The sequence below is a fragment of the Argiope bruennichi genome, chromosome 3 (assembly GCF_947563725.1).
Source record: "Argiope bruennichi chromosome 3, qqArgBrue1.1, whole genome shotgun sequence".
Lineage (NCBI taxonomy): Eukaryota > Metazoa > Arthropoda > Arachnida > Araneae > Araneidae > Argiope > Argiope bruennichi.
Genome location: NC_079153.1, coordinates 52,371,047 through 52,389,438, shown reverse-complemented (window position 1 = coordinate 52,389,438; position 18,392 = coordinate 52,371,047). Strand labels below are relative to the sequence as shown.

General features: G+C 25.1%; 1 protein-coding gene across 3 annotated transcripts in view; it reads right to left on the bottom strand.

The window, feature by feature from the left end:
- Positions 1 to 18,392, bottom strand: part of LOC129963184 (rab GTPase-activating protein 1-like) — a 48,115-nt gene that overhangs the window by 5,170 nt on the left and 24,553 nt on the right. For all 3 annotated transcript variants that reach the window (XM_056077345.1, XM_056077346.1, XM_056077347.1), the window contains 20 exons: positions 17,148 to 17,415; positions 16,296 to 16,455; positions 14,914 to 15,112; positions 13,496 to 13,685; positions 12,465 to 12,635; positions 10,819 to 10,937; positions 10,655 to 10,721; positions 10,219 to 10,327; positions 8,622 to 8,788; positions 7,932 to 8,100; positions 6,603 to 6,847; positions 5,360 to 5,473; positions 5,187 to 5,261; positions 4,974 to 5,099; positions 3,317 to 3,460; positions 2,900 to 2,941; positions 2,587 to 2,715; positions 2,247 to 2,333; positions 1,328 to 1,438; positions 83 to 187 (listed from right to left, as the gene is read on the bottom strand). In XM_056077345.1, the coding sequence (XP_055933320.1) occupies positions 83 to 187; positions 1,328 to 1,438; positions 2,247 to 2,333; positions 2,587 to 2,715; positions 2,900 to 2,941; positions 3,317 to 3,460; positions 4,974 to 5,099; positions 5,187 to 5,261; positions 5,360 to 5,473; positions 6,603 to 6,847; positions 7,932 to 8,100; positions 8,622 to 8,788; positions 10,219 to 10,327; positions 10,655 to 10,721; positions 10,819 to 10,937; positions 12,465 to 12,635; positions 13,496 to 13,685; positions 14,914 to 15,112; positions 16,296 to 16,455; positions 17,148 to 17,351 (2,733 nt within the window). In that variant the 5' untranslated portion in view covers positions 17,352 to 17,415. The remainder of the gene's footprint in view (positions 1 to 82; positions 188 to 1,327; positions 1,439 to 2,246; positions 2,334 to 2,586; positions 2,716 to 2,899; positions 2,942 to 3,316; positions 3,461 to 4,973; positions 5,100 to 5,186; positions 5,262 to 5,359; positions 5,474 to 6,602; positions 6,848 to 7,931; positions 8,101 to 8,621; positions 8,789 to 10,218; positions 10,328 to 10,654; positions 10,722 to 10,818; positions 10,938 to 12,464; positions 12,636 to 13,495; positions 13,686 to 14,913; positions 15,113 to 16,295; positions 16,456 to 17,147; positions 17,416 to 18,392) is intronic.

Sequence of the window (18,392 nt, the reverse complement as noted above, 5' to 3'; positions counted from 1 at the left end):
GAAACCGAAAAACTGGCGGAATTTTTCTTCATCCTTTTTGGTCGCCGTTGTAAACCAACAAGCACCAAAAAGTTTTACAAACCTGGGAAACTTCTAAAGAAAGTCTTTTCTTTTCTTCTTCCAGTTCATTTATAGTAATGGTAGCTGCCTGCAATTCCTTTGCTTGAGATTCAACTTTTTCTTCCGACTAAAAATATACATAACATGATAAATTATAAGTTGATTAAGAATAATAATGACATGAAAACCACTACTATATTAAAAAGGCAATTATATCAGTAGTAGTAATGAAAGAATAAACCTCCACCAATAGAATGTGCTTCCAGAAATTTCTAACTAAAATCAAAAGTCAGACTGCTGTTTCAGATGTACCCAGAAAGTAATGATACTTCAGGCAGAAAAATCTCCAAAAACCACAAACTGAAAAGATGAGAGCCTATTTTTTTTTAAATTTTAGTGTTAGTACCTTAAGGATGAAAACAGGATGACTTTCTCTGGAATACATAATCCGGCTGATTGCCACCGAGAATTTTTCTCTCTTTGCAGTAACCCATGTGGTTTTCTAATTGAGAGCAGAATTAAGTTGAAGAATGTTGATATTTTCACTCAAAGAAATATTAATATAATGCCCTAAGCCTATGTGATTTGGAATTGAATATTTAATTCACTCTAACTATTATTTATAAGTGAAGCACTATTTATATGCAGGTAAAGCTTTAAGAAAATATTAGCTTTAGTATGTTAAATATAAAGAAGCTGCACGCAATAAAAATAAAGCAAGAACAATAGTCACATGTAAATGAATAACAAAGCATTGCTTCAAGATTTTTTTTATTTATTTATTTGAATTAAAAACTGGGAATTTCCAAATAATATTCTCTTCTACTAGAATATTTTCTTAAAAATATAATTTTATTTAACTCCAAAATTTCTCACAAAAGAAAAAAAAACTTTATTTATTAATAATAATAAAATGCTAGCAACTAAGTAAATGTTTCATTATGAAAAATTAAAGATAATAAAAATAACACCAGATAAATATAAAAATTAACAATTTGCTGACAACAATATATAAATGAATAGTAATAAATAAATGTATAAGAAGACTTGACAAATTAATACATATTTTGTCCAACAATTATGCTTTAATCCAATTTTCACTATTAAAATCATTATTTATAATATTAGTTAATTTCTCTTCTCTTTTCACATTTTCTTCATCTTAAAAGAGTCTAAATCTGTATTTCATTTCATATTGTATATCAATTGCTGTTGATCAAAAAAAAGAGAAGAAAAATAAAACTGAACAGGCAAGGAAAATACTTACTTTGATTAGCTCATTTCGAAGTTGCAGTTTAATATTAATGAGATCATGTGCAAGATCATCATTTTCTCTATCCAACTGCAAATTAGTCTCCAAAAGTTTTTTATTTTCTTTCTGAAAAGCAATTCCTTTTATAATAATGTACTATCAAATTATTTGCTAAATAATAATCATACCAAAAAATATTTTTACTGATAACGACTTTGAAAAAATTAAATTATGGAGCGGAAATATTACACAGAAAAATGTGAATGAATGAAATGCAAATACTTACAAATGGATACTGATTTAGTAATTTATAAAAGGCATCAATAAAAATTTTAGTAAATTTGTCTTTTAACATACATTGTTTCTTATCAAATCTCTATACAAATACAATTTCTTATCTGTAATCAATCATTCATCAAAAAAAAAAAGCAAGAAAAATAAATATTTATTGCAAAAGCTTCATTATTTATTTTTAACTTTGGTATCTTTCTGACAAGGCTTGGGACTTTTCTGTATTAAATAATATTACATTTTGGTGATAAATTATTTCATCACATAACAAATCGGATATTTTAACAGAAAGTATTAGTAAAAATGTGCAAAAAATATATTTATTGTAGAATTACCTTAAAATGCATTGCATTTAAAGCATTGCATTGCAGAATTATTTTAAACTGTTAATCAAATTATTATAGATCAAACTGCTTAAGCTAACCTAAACTTAGCCAAGTGTTTTAGTAATAACTATTATTATTAATCAAACTAATATTGCTTCAGTAAAAAAATTGTTGGAATATAAAAAATTTGATTTCCTTTGATTTTCTTAAAAATTGCATGAAATAACTTTAAAATAAAAATGGGAAATTCCAATGCAGTTTTTTTAGATAATTTCAATTATGCGAATGATTATAAAATAATTATGGCTTTATTTTACCTGAAGCGTTTTTATTGGATCTTCTTGAAGCTGTTCTTGTGCTTTAAAGATTGCATATTCTTTCTCATACTTCTTTAGTTTCTTAACCTAAAACACAAACAATTAAAATAAATTGACATATTTTAAAATATGATAGTTAAATATAAGGCACTAGCAACTCATCATTTTCATAAATAAAAATGTATGAACATATTACTTATATTAACACAAAATTAAGGAGATATCCAATAGCATAATAATGGTAATTGATACATTTTCTTCCACATTAAAAATCTTTTAAAAATACTGTTAAAACAATTTTGGATAAAACTTATTAGAATACAAATAAAAAAATGCTTACTTTTATTTTGATAGCACTCTGAATCAAAAGCTTTGCAGATTCTTCACTTCGATACTTTTTGGGCAAAGAGACCCTAAAATGCTTTAATACACCCTCAAAATCTAAAGCTAATAATTCCTTCTGTGACATCTAAAATATAAATAAAAGCATTGATAAATTTCCATATTCATGTATAAAATGCAACCACTGAATGAAAAAGAATAATAAACATAAAATAAGAATCAGCAAATATAGCAAAAGATTTTTTTTTTTATTCATAAGTAATTGATAAATACTGAAAATGAAACCTGCCATTAAAAAGCAAAGAACTTACCATCAATAAAGCTATTGCAACTTGAAAAATAACATCCATACCCTAAAGAGAAAAGAAAAAAAAAATGTATTAAAAATACTTATGAATGTTCTCAAACTAAAAATGCTTTTAAAATTTATATACACCAGAAAGCTTAATTAGACATAATAGCCAAAGATGCATTTCATTTCCTTTTAAAAATTGCAAAATTAATTATTATTTTGATTAATTACTAGTTATTTTAAATTAAGTTATTCCTTTTATGTTGCATTAGAAATGTAAAAAAAAAGGGATAAAAAAGCATGTGTTTCGTTTTAAAATAACTGAAATGATAACAGAATATATGAATAATGATAACAGAAAATATGAAATTAATTTTTTAATCTAATTATTTAAAATAAAATTTCACATATAATTTATAATCAATTGTGCACTAACATCTAGCAGAAACAAATCGATGATATAAAAAACAGTAATGAGAGGGAACTTTGCTGTAAAAAGGGTCAAGAACCACTGAGATGCAAACATATGAACTTCAATTCCAAGATCATCAAAATGAGAAACCAGTCCAGGCATCTGGTCCTGCAAAATTAAAATTTTACATTAATTACTCATTAAATCAAAAATATTCTTCACTTTATTTATTATTTTTAATATAATTCATTTTTAATATTATACTTTATTTATTAATATTATTCACTTTATCCATTTAATTTTTCATTTTCCTACTTCCAAGTCAATTTTTGTAACATCAGGAATCAGATAAAATATATAATCAGAAAAAGCTTTTATGGACATATAATTTTTCTGCAAAAAACATGTATATAAGTATTACAAATTTGATTCAATATACTTGGGAAACTTCAATAAATGAATCAGATGCATACATAATAATGATAATATAGAATAAATTAATAATTAGTGTCAATAATACTGATAATTGATGTTTTTTTCTCTAAATAATGTTGAATTTAATAACTATGCAAACAGTACAGATACTAATACTCCAAATTAATACATAAGGATTATCCAGCTAAGAATCCAAAGTTTAAGAAGCCCTAATGCAAATGTGTAAAATTTATAAGCTGAAAAATCGATAAACTGAGCTGAAGATTTTCTTTGTTTAAAAAAATAACAATTTTCAACATATCTTTATATATCTATAATTTTTCTCAAAATTAGGAATAAAAATGTTTAACATTTTAATAATTAATTTTTTATATGACTAAATGCAAAAAGATGGCTTTTATACTAGTTCTGATTTAGAAAGATATGACAATTAAAATACATTAGATAAAAATTAGGATTCAGGACTACCTACAGCAATATTTAACATCCTTAACAAATGCAATGTTTATTCTATTTAATAAATTTTTTCAAAAGTAATACTACAAAAAATCTACTACCATGAATATTTTCAAAATAATTCACAACATAATATAAAAGCAATACCAATTTCAGTTTAATTATATATAAAATTAAACCAGTTTTTCACAATATATCATGCCATGCCAGTATAAGGGATGGGACTCCATTTCATTATGTATATATATTAGTCCATTCTTTCAAGAGCATGCTTCATTCAAATCTTCTCAATGAAATTCTCATTTCTTCTTATATTACATCCAAATTCTTGTACTCCACATTTTAAATCAAGAAAATGGTCGGAAGCAAATTATAAATAATTGGTTATCCACCATGCCTAATTAGAATTGGACAACCAAAATAAAAGTCTGGTTAGAATTGGAAGGCTTGCATAGTGTCATGCAAATCCTATTTCAGGTATTAAAAAAAAATTATTATTGATTAGAGAGTCATCACTCCATTAATGAGGCATTGAGTGATTGTGAACATTCATCTTAAGATTTAATTCTAAACATTTTTTACACATATTGTGCACAGGAAGTAAAAAGATTATCCGTTTAATTGTCAGAAAATTAATTTTATAAAGAATAAAATATTTTGACAGTTGTATCCTAAATTCGGTACTAATTACATGGTTCAAATAATTAAAATACAATTTTTAATAATTAATATATATAAAATTTTCTTATTTTAATGATAAAGAACATTGGTTTTGTTATGAATAACTTACCTCCATTAATTTTCGAAGTTGAAAAAATTTTAAATGCAATTCTTCGAAAGCATTTCTAAACATGTCTCGAATATGATAATCAAACATGATTTTCATTAAAACACCAAAAGCTTCTTCTTCTGGCATCTAAAATAATATGTGAAAATTTATTTTCATAGTAATATCAAAATGCAATAATCAAAATCAATAGATTTAAAAATTTTATTTACTTACATGTAATAAAAGAGCTGCAACAAGAAAAGATAATCCTTGGCAATAACCAATTTCAGGATCATACAATGAATATGCCTTTAAAAAATTATAGAAAATTACTTTAAAGTATTCTCATATTTAATAAATAATTTGATGATAATTACTACAATAAATATTTCTTAAAAAAGCTTTACCTTGCATATCTTAAAAAGAGATTCTTGACCAGTACCATTTCTCTCATTAAAGAGTTCATTAGCAGGAAATGTTCTGTAGATATCTCTTTGGATAATACTTTCATAAGTGCTATCCTGTGAGAAAAACATTTTTTAAGTAAATGTGAAACAAATTTATTATAAGAATTATATTGAAACAATTACATCAACAAATATTTAATAAATTTGATTCCACTATGTAAAAAAATACATAACTTTAACAAAAAGAAAAGGAATGAACAGCATAAAATTTTAAAATTAAAACCCAAAGTGTTTACTGGTAAAATTCAGTTTAAAAAATAAAACTTCAGTATTACCCTACTTTTATGTTTCTGTTGTTAATGTCGTTTTTTTTCTTTCTTTGTATCTTTTTAGAATTCCTACATTCACACTGCATTGTATCAATTTAGACTTATGCTTATGAAATTTTATGTTTCTTTCCACTTATGCCATACTAAGAAATACAATGGTATAATAACCAACCAGAAAAGCTTTGAATAAGCATGGGTTTCTGTGCAGAGATGGTGCAGCGAACACATTTCAATAATACTTTTATGAAATCATAATATTGCTTCCTGTGCAGTTATTTTCATTTCAAGAAAAGAGTTTTATAGACATCTCTACTGAATGCCAGGTCAATTAATAGGTCAATTCGGCAAAAAAAATAAATGATACAGAATATCCCAAAATTTTGGCACAATCATAATTAGGATCAAGAATACAATATCATATTAGAAATTTCTTTGCCCTGTCATGGAAACAGTAAAAAAAAAGTTAAATAAAAAAAAAACCAAGAAGTTGGTTGAGTTCAAGAAAGCAGTAGAGCAGAGTCCCTAATGCTTTCTTAATGCTTTTTGAAGTTGCTGTTGCTTAATAACAACTTTCTGCTGTTTACTGCAAGTACTTTTCTTGTGTGCATTTCAGCTGTATTTTGCTACTGTATTCATGGAAAAGAAAGCATTTCATACTTCACTGCTGAACTTTTCATAGTATGTTCCTATGAGTTGTACTGTACTACCATTTACACTATAATTCCTGTTTTCATTTAAAAAGTGTAAAAGTGGGAAAACTGTATATGTTTATAAAATTATTTTTATAGAATATGTATCTGACTTTTAGAATAAATTGTAAGTAGTTTCTGAAATAAATAACTAGTGAATTAAAGGCATATAAAATAATGAAGTACACTCGAGAATATATCTGGCTGCATCTAAACATTACTTACCTTATTTACGAGAGACTTATAAGTCTCAATAATTTCCTTTTGGTCATGACAACCAGCAAGTAGTTGCCAAACTTCTCCACGTAAAGCTTCTGGAATCCCCCTTCGCACAAGACTAGTTAAATGTTTAGGTCTTTGTGTTAGATTTTGTCTCCACTTTAAAAGAACAGCTGACCAACCTTCAAGTTGAGTTTCTGTACAATCTTTGCTAACTTCACCAGTCCCACTTAAAAGAGGCTCATCATTATCTAAAATAAAAAAATATTTTTAATAAATTAAAACATTATTGCTATTTATAATGAGAAGCAATTATGTTTCGTGCATTTTATTGTCTTTCTAAATAAATTTCAATAATTTAAAAAAAATTAATATGAAAATTCCATGCCTAACACTTAAAAACAATCACCTATTTTTACGACTGACATTTTATTTTTGAATTCATAAAATATTTTTTTCTCCCCTATTTTCCCCCATTCTTTTACTAATAATGTTTTTAATAACAATGCTTCATCTTTTAAAATTGATTATAATCTTTTTTTAATATCTTTTCAATTTACCTTTTACTATTTATGACATCTTAGTTGAAAATTCACTTTTATAATCCCATATTCTCCCTTAATAAAGACGTCATTTCAAACTATAATTATGGTAAAACAAAATGCTGAATGATATTTTAAATCAAGGTTCTTTTCAGAATATAACTTAAAATATTTAGATAGATGATAGATCTAACGATGAGCTGTGTTAAAGATTATGGCAAATAAGAAAAACTATATTAAGGCATTTGTTTTAAAATATAACATTAATTTTAATTCAAATTAAAATCTGTCAAAATTTAAATTTTTAATTAAAATCTGTTCATGGAATAAAACTAAAAACAATTAGGCATTGAAAAGGATATATGAATGATTACAATTAAATACCATGCAATATACAATGCATTAAATACCATAATTTACTTCAAAATTGCAAGTAGGTTGAAATGCACTTTTCTGCAATTAAAAATGATAAATCAACAAATGGTGGAATTTAAATATTATATACTTAAGGCATTCAAGGCTAAACAATTGGTTAAACCAGGTCTTACATTTAAAATGTCCTTATTAAAACAACAATTATAAGAAAGTGGAAGTTCTGAGAAAAATAAATATTAATAGATAAGCCTTGAGTGACCAATCCTTGAAAGGTTTCAAATGGCATGATATCTGCAGTTTAGATTTAAAAAAATATTTAGAAATTCATTGATGAGTTGAATGGATAAAAACTATCTCATGGATGAATAATAAATGAAATTAAATATGAAATTAAAAATACAGAATTAAACTTTGTTACCTGACACAGAGTCAGGATCATCAGGACTAGATGGTGTTGGCACATTGGTAGATTTTGAAGCTGTATTTGAAAAATCAAGATTCATAGAAGCTTTTTTATTTTGTAGTTTGGTCGAGCTTGTAACACCAACAACTTGCAAAGTGTAATCACCAGTCATGTCTAAATCAATCTAAACAATTTAAAGGCAACATTACTTCCTAATGTTATGGCCATTGTTCTTCTACATAAGCACATCTTGAAATGACACAAGAAGCATGCAAACTTTGCAGATATTTTTAATTAAACAGACTAAAAATTGCAATCCAGACAAAATGATAACTATCTTTCAAAAACATGCAAAATAGGCATTTTTTATACTCTATTTTGTAATATAATTAATTCCTGATAAAATTATTTAATGGGAAAATTTATTATAAATATAAAATTATAATTATAAAAATAATTTTAATAATATAACTATAACAAAAACTTTAATAACTCAAAAAAGTAGGAAAAAAAACTATTTCATTTCAACTAAATAATCTACTAAATAAATCAACTAATAATCTACTAAATAAATCAACTAATAATCTAAAAACTAAAATTAAACTAAATAAAACTTCAGTGAAAATTATTGCATATACAAAAATACTATATATTACTTTTTCTTATATAGTTTTGGAGCAAAAAAAAAAAAAAAATTATACTGACCTCTCTAACTCTTAAATAAAACTGTTCATATAATGTCCTTTTAGAAAAATACCAAAATCGTTCAGTCGGTGGGAATATCTTGGCTTTAGTTTCAATCACAAACCTCACAGGTTCTTGGATACCACTAATCACAAGATCAGCAGCAACAGTCATGTAGACACGAGTATCTGAAATAAAGAGTGATCAGAGAAAAGAATAAATCAGATTAGATGAATATAAATTATTTTATAATTTAGAGGATATGGAAATAAACTTTTAATTAAGAAATGCTTTCAACTTTAATAATTAGGCATTAAGAAACAATAATAAATGTAAAAATAAAATAAAAAATTACAAATTTTTATTATTTTATTTGACTGTTTAAATCTTCCAAATATTTTAAAACAGCTCTCATATTTTTGATAAATTTACAAATAAGAAAGAAATGAAATTTAAGTCAAAACATAAGCAGAACAAAAACTAAGCCTTGTCTCAAGAGAAAAAAAAATTAAATAACTTCTTTGTAATACATTTTTAATATTTAAAAAGGAAAAAAAAAAAGTTAAGTTCTACTCTAATCATTGATTGGAAATAGTTTAACACCTGGAATAATTTACAAGATAGATATATCAATCTAAAAAATACTTCTGTTGAAGCCAAAAGATTAAAATATGTATTTTCATCCTTCAAGATTAGAGAAAACTTATAAAAGCAATGTTATTTTGTAGAAAAAGAAGAAAATTTCTGAGCTTTCTTAATTTTCCTAATAAATGAGTCATTTACATTTTTCATGAAACATAAATTATAATTTAGGTACATTTATTATTCGTAGTTATTATTACAAATTAAGAGTTTCGATAAAAAGGTACTTTTTTTTTTCAACTGCATTATATAAGCACTTGAAAATAAATATGAATGCATGAAAGTGCATATACATTCATATAAATAAGCACTTTCCTAAAAAATGGTTCTTCAACAAGTATAGTCACTAAATAAAATCTATGAATAGGTATATAATTTTTTAAAATATTGCAGATCTTATTTTGCCACCAAAATTTTTCTTATAATAATTTTTTTATTTATTATAAGAAAAATATTTTTAAAAGATAATTTCTCAGCAATTTAGCTTTAAAAAAGTATTATAAATTTTCTTGAACGCATCCATGATGATATATACAAATAAATAGTTAATTTTTTACAAAGTGGTTATTTGAGACATGGTTCTTATTTAACTATTGTAACACAGTGCCTTAAGTTTCTTTGAAAATATTTGAAAATAACCTATCAAGTATAAATTCAAAATATCAAACATTTATAATATTAAGACTAACATTACTTTTAAAAAATATTTTCACCTTTAACATTAACTCACAGTATACTTTAAATCCTTTTGGCTTAAAATCCTTCTGAAATTAATATAAATAAATTCTGATATTTCTCATAAAGAAGAAAATTATATCTTGTTTTAAGATTTAATTAGAATTCTAAGAAAATATTCCATTGAAAGAGCACTTCAGAAACAATAATTAAAATGATAGATCTCATATTAAATTGACAATCTTGGATGCAATCCAAGAAGATTAATTTTAGATTAAAAATTCATGAATTGCTTGCTTACCTTTTGGGGTCTCTTTATTTAAAATTTCAAAAGCAGGTTCATTTGGATCCCATAGTCCTGTAATGACATAAGGAACTTTTTCTCCAGCTGCTGGCTTAGTGAAGGACATCTATGAAATATTCAACAACAACACAATTGATGTAAGCAATTGCAAAGAATAAAATTTATTTTTAAAAAACCTCTCAATTGCAAATTCACTTAAATTATAAAAAAATATTTCATAATATAATGAAATTCATATTAAAATATTTTATGTGATATCTGTAACAAATGGAAAATAAAGTAAATATTGAAATAAAAACTGAAGTGATAATATTTCAAAGAGTATTTAAAACAGTAACAGTAATGAATGGAGAAAAGAATAAAAATGAAACTTTAAATTAATAATACTTTAATGCATGATTTAAATTTATTATAAATTGGAGTTAGAACTCACCATTTCAATCAACTGCATATCACTATTTCGTATATTTCTACCAGGTGATATGAGAAGTCCAAAACATCTGTAAACAAACATTCGATACAATTTAAATGCTTTTATATAATAAATCATACAGTAAAAAAAAATTGTTTAAATATTAAAAATTGCAATAAACTTACCTGTCAATAATAAGTTCTTTATTATCAGAAATTTGTTGTACTGTCAAAACTACGCTTTTTTCTAATTTGCAGCGCAATTTAAAATAATCTTTATCTTTGGGACAAGAAGCATATCCTCCCTACATAGGAAAAAGAAAAGCTTGAGAGTTAACACTATAAAAGATTCATCTATTTTTAGCAATATTTTCAGAATTATGTTTCTAGAAGTTATACTTTACTTTGAAAGGAATTTAAATCAATATCAACTGAAAATTTATTATATATGTGTATGTTTATATAAATATAGCAATTCTCATACATAGATCAGCATTCAATGTATAAAATTATAATTATGATTATTAAGAGTTCAATATTATGAAAATATACTAACTGCAATTTAATCCTCTAAATCGAAAATGGTACATATATATTAATGTGTACAAGTATAATATGCACATCACTATGTTATTTAGTGTTATCAACTTTTCAACTTCTGATCAAATTAAAATAAAAATTCGGCACACTTTATATTGAAATTTTTAAAAAAAAATCCTTCACATATAAATGAAATCCTCCACCACTTAAAAAAAACACTCTTAAATTAACATGTACAATCAATTTTTTTGACAATTCAAATGTTGATACAAAATGAAGGTGAGTAAAAGGCAAAATTGAAGAATGTTTAATTGTTAAAGAATGTTCTTAAGATAATAAAATGAAATTAAGGTTTTCAAATTTTTTTCCATATTTACCTGCAGCTTAAAATAAATGAAATAAAAATATAATAAGATATTTTAATGTAAACTAAATCAAATTATAAAATTTCTTTTTAAAAGTTCATATCATTTTATCTAAAATAAATTAGTGATTAAACATACTTCTGATTCAGTTATAAGTTTTACATTTTGACTCTCAAAATTGGTTAATGTATTTTGTAAGTGTTATAATTTATACATAAGTTTTGTACTTTTTTTTTTTTGTATACAAAAAAAATATTGCACTTTAAGTACAAGTAGAGTTAAATCACTTCATGAACATTCAAACATATTTAGAATGAGAAATTATTTCTCAACCAATTGTAGATTATGCACTACACTAAAGCATATTTTTTAGCAAAACAATAATAAACAACAATCCAATTCCATCATACAGGATATTCAATCCAAAATATATATTGTGAAAGACCTTGAATAATAACTATAATATATGAGGAAAATTTTGGAATCTGAAACAAGCTGTCATATTCATTTTTTCTTAAGTATTTATAAATCTTATTTTTTATCTAGTTAATTAGTCATCATCATTATTATTTCCTACATAAGAAAAAAACGCTTGAGCCTTCTTAACATTAATACCTGGTCACTGCTTGAATTAATGTATGCATTAAACAATTCTTTATCACTACAAATGAAAAAATCTTTATTTCAATTCAATTATTAAAAGAGTAAACAGCAGATATAACTTTTATATTACAATTAAGATAATTTTTTAAAAGATTTAATGATGCTTGGGTAAGGAATTTTTACCAAATTTAAAATATTTTTTATAATATCAAATATTTTATATGAATCGGTAACTTTTTTTTTTTTTTTGCGATATTTGCCACAAATATTCTTATATTGTCATAAAATGTTGAGAAAAAGCCCTTTATCAAATCTGAAACTAACCTTTGTATCATCTTCTCTGAATTCTAAAGTTCCTTCAAAGACATAAGTTATTATATTTTTGTTTATATATTCTGGGTTACTTTTCTCCATACCATATGAATCAGATTTTGGTAATGGCAGTCTAGGCACCTTTTTCATTGCAGTTGCAAAACACTGCATGATTTTAGGAACCTGGGGAAAGAATAAAAAAGTAAACATTTATATAAATCACACAAAACAATTCTTTTCAATACTTAGAAATATAAATTTCAAAAGCAGAACTAAATTTCTCGTAAAACATAGAAGTACACAAAAATAATCTAAATTTTAAATAGTAAACAAAGAAAAAAAAGCATGTTTTTGAAAACTGACAACTCAATAAAACTTGCTGTGATATTTTGATTCCCATGAAATTAAACAATTCTATTATAGAATCCAACTGTTTAGAAATTTAAATTAATTGGAATTCATCTGGTGTTTCATCTCAACATTTTTTTCACTTGTTACTTAGATCTTTAGTTTTTCAATATGTACAAAAAAAAATTTTTTTTTTTTTTTTTTTTTTTTTGGCAATACTAAGAATAGCAAAATATTTTGTTATATTTACAATCTTTTTCAAATAATTCTTTATTTATTAGAATAACACTTTAGATATTTTAAACATCTTCAATAGATACATGTTTTATAAGAGAAATGTTAGTAGAAAATGTCATGAAAGACTGTGGAAATTGCCATGCTGTGCAACTATTCAATAAATTATATATAAAATCCCACAAAATAGATCTACAAAGGAATTTTTTAATCCAAAAACTTCACATGTAATTTTTATAAGAAATTATATTTAACAGACAGCAAAGAATCTAAGTGACCAGAATTCTTTATGATATTACCTACATAATAGATAAAAGTAAATATATATATTCACACAAATCTGAAAATTTTAAATAAAATTTAAAAGATTTTAAATAAAATTTAAAAGATTCAGATTATATGCAAGTCACACTGAATGTGAGAAATCAAAAATAATACCGATATTTAAAATGTTAACTTACTGCCTCTGGAATTTCACAACGGAATACATGACATTGGAAGATGGTTGAATCTGGTATTGTGCCTTGACTGCATTTATGGACCAGAGTTAAACAACTGGCATCCTTTGAGCCAGGCTCTCCAGACATATGCGCAACAATCTGAGAAATGGGGAAACTTGCGATTTCGTTTGAAGAGCTAGGCTCATATAGTCTAAAATTATAAAATTTGAAAATCATTTTTTAAAGTAGTAGTTATTGTAATAAATAAATTTAATAAATATTGAGCACTGCATAATATTGGATAAATTGCAATTAATGCTTAAAAAATAGTTGCAATATTTTTAAAAAGTGATAATCAATAAAAAAAAAAAGTATATTTAAACACATTCGTTTCACTAAATACAATTTTTCAAAATATATTCTAGTGATGAGATTTTTACAATATAAATATTATTCTAGATTTACATTATTTATCTATTATTCATCTGATTTAATTACACTTTCAATTGATTCTCTTCAAATAAGTAAATAAATAATAATTTAGCTACAATAACCATAAAAGAAGAATTTTATTTTTTTAAATTTAATATTTGTATCAACATTAAAAAATAAGTAAATAATAAAAAATGAATAAAAGTGGAATATTTTAAATAAGGTATAAAATAAAATTACTTAGAAAACAAACTTTTTACATATTCATTATTATCAATTTGACACTTGTTGCCATATGAACATTTTTTCCCCATATTTAGAACCAAGGTTAATAATGATCACCACTGTTATTACAATAAAAAAGCTAAAGTCATATGGTCTATTCATTTAGAAATTGACAAGTAAGTGATCTGACAATTATACATGATACATAAGAGAAACTAAAATTCTGGTTATTAAACACATTATAAAAAGGGCAATGAATATACATTTAATGTTCTCTTTTCCTTTTTTTTTTTTCAATTTAATATAAGTGAAGTTAATATATTTCTTATGACTTATTTAAAATAATATAGAACTTCCAAATTTATTAAACAACTGCATTTGCAATCCCACATTTCTACAACAATAACAATGTCCAGAGGTTAAACTTTTGATATCAAGAACTCTATCAGCTCATCACATATTGGTATCAAAAATAAAAAATAAATAAATAATGCATTATATAAAAGTTATATAATGCATTTCAACGCATTATATAACTTTATATAATTCATGCATCAAAATCAATGCATAATATAAAATTTTAAAATAATGTCAAAATACTGAAACAGATAATTCTTTCTTATTTAAAAAAAAAAAAAAAAAAAAACTGAAGATTAACATCTCAACAGCTTATTCTTCCCTACTTTTAACCTATAATATACTGATATTTATATTTAAAACATGGTTAAAAATGTAATAATAATGCAATAAGTTTCCTATATTAAAAGAAAAGTATTACTTACATAATGTAACCTTCTGAATTCACGGGTAAAGAAAGAGATATATGCAGAGCTTTAGCTGATTGTTCATTTAAAACAGACATATTTTTATGTATATCCACTTCATTTCGTGGATCACTGATAACTGCACTGCCCAAATAAATGATTCGGTCAAACACCGTATATTCTCCATCAGCAAGGCTGATAGATATTGACATTAAATCTGAAAACAAAACAATATTATAACTTCTTTTTTACATTTTTATGCCAAAAATATTTATAAAAATTATAATTTTACATAAAAAATAATGACACATAGTAATAATGTTTAAAGCTAGCTTCCTTTAATTTGGCTTCATTTAATATAGCTTCAATATATTTTTAAATGGCAAAAAATAAATAAAATATAATAAATATTACAACAAATTTACAGAGAATTTAAGAACATCTAAGAAGTAGCAGAGCAGGAATATGCCTATTAAATGTTTATAAACAACATAGAAAACTTAATGGTCTAGATAAGCCTTGACCATTTCCTCTTGCAATTTTATCATCTCAAGTAAGATTACTTCCCTTTTAGCTGAAAAAAAAAACTCCACACATAGTTTCTTCCAATGAGCACCAATGACTTTCACATTGACAGATCATATTTAACAAGCAAAAGTGAAAATTAAGTTTATTGAAATTAGAGATTTTTTTTTAATGATAAGTATTAAATCAGCAATAGACAAAAAATAGATTGTGATTCATTTTATTTTCATACTGATCAGTCCTGCTATTTGATTTTAATTTGTAATTACAATTCTGTGTGCGTGTGTGCGCACACATACGAAAACATTTTCACTACACTGCATTACTGAATATATTTATATTCTACAGAAATTATGAAGCAAGGATCATTCAAACTGAAAATACTGGAAGATGCAATTACATCCTTCTCAATGTAAAGAGAACTATCTATTGCTAAGGACTTTCCAATAAAATTTTTTTGGATAACCCATGGAAGTTAAGGAATCAAAACCACTGGTGAAATCGATTATTTAAAAAAAAAAAAAAAAAAAGCATGCCTACAGAGTAATTATTGTTTTTCCAATTCATTAATTAACTATTAAGCATAATTAATATAGAGAAGAAAATTTGTGTAGATGAACAAATATTTTAAATAGCGACTAAAAAGAAACCCGCCTTAGAAAATGGCAATGGTAATAATGCAGGCTAAATTATAACATACTGTCTTTTTATTTTATTTTTCATTTTAAAATCAGTATCAACATTCAGTATGAAATTTGGAGAAAAATAAATGTGTACAAAACTTTTCAACATTTTTTAAAAATTTAAGTAAAAAAAGGTCAGTAATGTACAATAAAAATATGTATAATATTAAGTAAACAATAAGTAAATTTTACCTTCATCTAAAGGACTTGGTGAAGTAGTATACATTATCATATTTTGTTCCAACGAATCTGCTCGCTCAGATCGTGGTGTTTCAGCAGCCACCATATTAACTTTATCTTTAGCCGTGCATTCTTTCACTGTCTGATCATGGGAGGCTAAATCAGCTCCATTCTTTAAAAAAACATGCACTTAAAATATAGTAAGTGTTACACATTATAGAATGCATTTGGGTCATTTTTAAAAGATTCTAAAATCCTAATTTTAAATACAGTGCATAAAATCTGGCTACAGCAGTTAAAAAGTTTTTTAATTAAGATCATTATCTATACTTCAATTTATAGAATGTAAATAATGCAATAAAAACAATGATTAAACATTAATAACTTTTATTGACGAAAATTAATAGAAGTTCCTTCAAAAATAACAAATATTTTTGAAAACAATAGCAATCTACCAAATAGTCCGAAATTCAATAGCATATAGTTGTGCTGACATGAATTTTGCCTTGTAAAAAAAGTTTTATAACTGACTGTTCAAATAATAGAACAATATTCAGATTCTACTTTCTTTACATGCGATGAAGTTAAATATAAATTACTTTAAAAATAGAGTCCTGGCAAATTATTAGAAATTCTTTCTGTAAACTACAGTAGAAGTCCATAATACATACATTTTATTGTATTTAAATTTAAACCGTTTTTGCAAAATAGACTTCACAATACATATTTTAAAATAAGGGAGGGATGTATAGAAAGACGTCCTTCACTACAAAATTATCAACAACAAAGAATATGTTAGAATTGAATACATTTTTTTGAAAACCAAAGCCTAGTCTTACACTCAAAAAAAAAAAAAATCATTACCGGTATATCTGCAGATTTTGCACCAGGCGAAATGTCCAGCATGTTGCCCTCAATATCTTGCAGTACTTCTTTCAGACACTCTTTTAATTCTTCTTCGCTTGCATTCCCTACAATGTGCAGTTTGGGTTCAGTGGAAGCACCAATTAACTCAAATTCTTCACTTGTAGGTAGAGAATCTGAACTTCGGGTGACATCATCATCCATTGTTTTAATCTTTACCTAGCATGCTGTACATTCAACTCCATGAGGCTGCATTGTAAATGACCCACTGCAAAAAACAACAAAAAATACAACTCATATAAGATTTTATTTAAAAAAAAGAGGATAAAAAAATCATATGAAATATTTTAACCTATTAACACAAAATGCCCAACAACATGGTTACTATATCTACGATATTGGGCGGTATTCAGAAAGTTGGATAATATCGAGGAGATATGGTACAATATCTTGTGCTAATAAGGAAGTTCTTTTTCCCGCTGGCCCAATGCAGATTTACTGAAAGGCAGTGACAAGCATGCATAATTATTGTTGCTGCTGTGAGAGCTAAAATAAATTTCAGTATACCTCAACTAGAAGTTATAACGGCTAATTGGAACAGTTAAATTCTTTCCATTAAATAATCGATTCCTGAACACGCATATTGTGGTCTGGTAAATTGTTTCGGTATTTTAACCAGCCTCCCCCCCCCCTCTTTTTTCTTTAATAATTAGCATTTTTGCTTTTACATATGAAAAAGAATTGGAACCTTAAAAAAATGACCTTGAGATATTGACGAATTTCTACACCAGAATCGTTTCGGATCTCCCTGAGATCTAAGAAATTACCTTTGGAACTATATCTATTTAAGAATACGATTAGTTCGAAGGTGCAGCTAAATGGATGACAGAAAACAAGCATACAATTTTATTGCTAAGATTGTGAATCTGCAATAAATGTTCACCAAATTTATTAGAGATTGATTGCATTTCATCCATATGTGAACTCTATACTTCAAAAACAAAAAGAGCCAGGTTAATGAAATTTCGTATATGATCTTGATACCATAATTATAGATTTGTATCAAATTTTGGACCCAAATGGGAATATATATACCCGAATCTTGTCACTATACTAAACTTAACAAGAAACAATCTACATTGAGTTCAGATATCAAGGACAGAACACTCCAGTTGCTAAACAATAATATTTAAATAAAAAATTTTAAAACTTTAACCCCTTGAAAAAAAAATCAGAACAAAATGA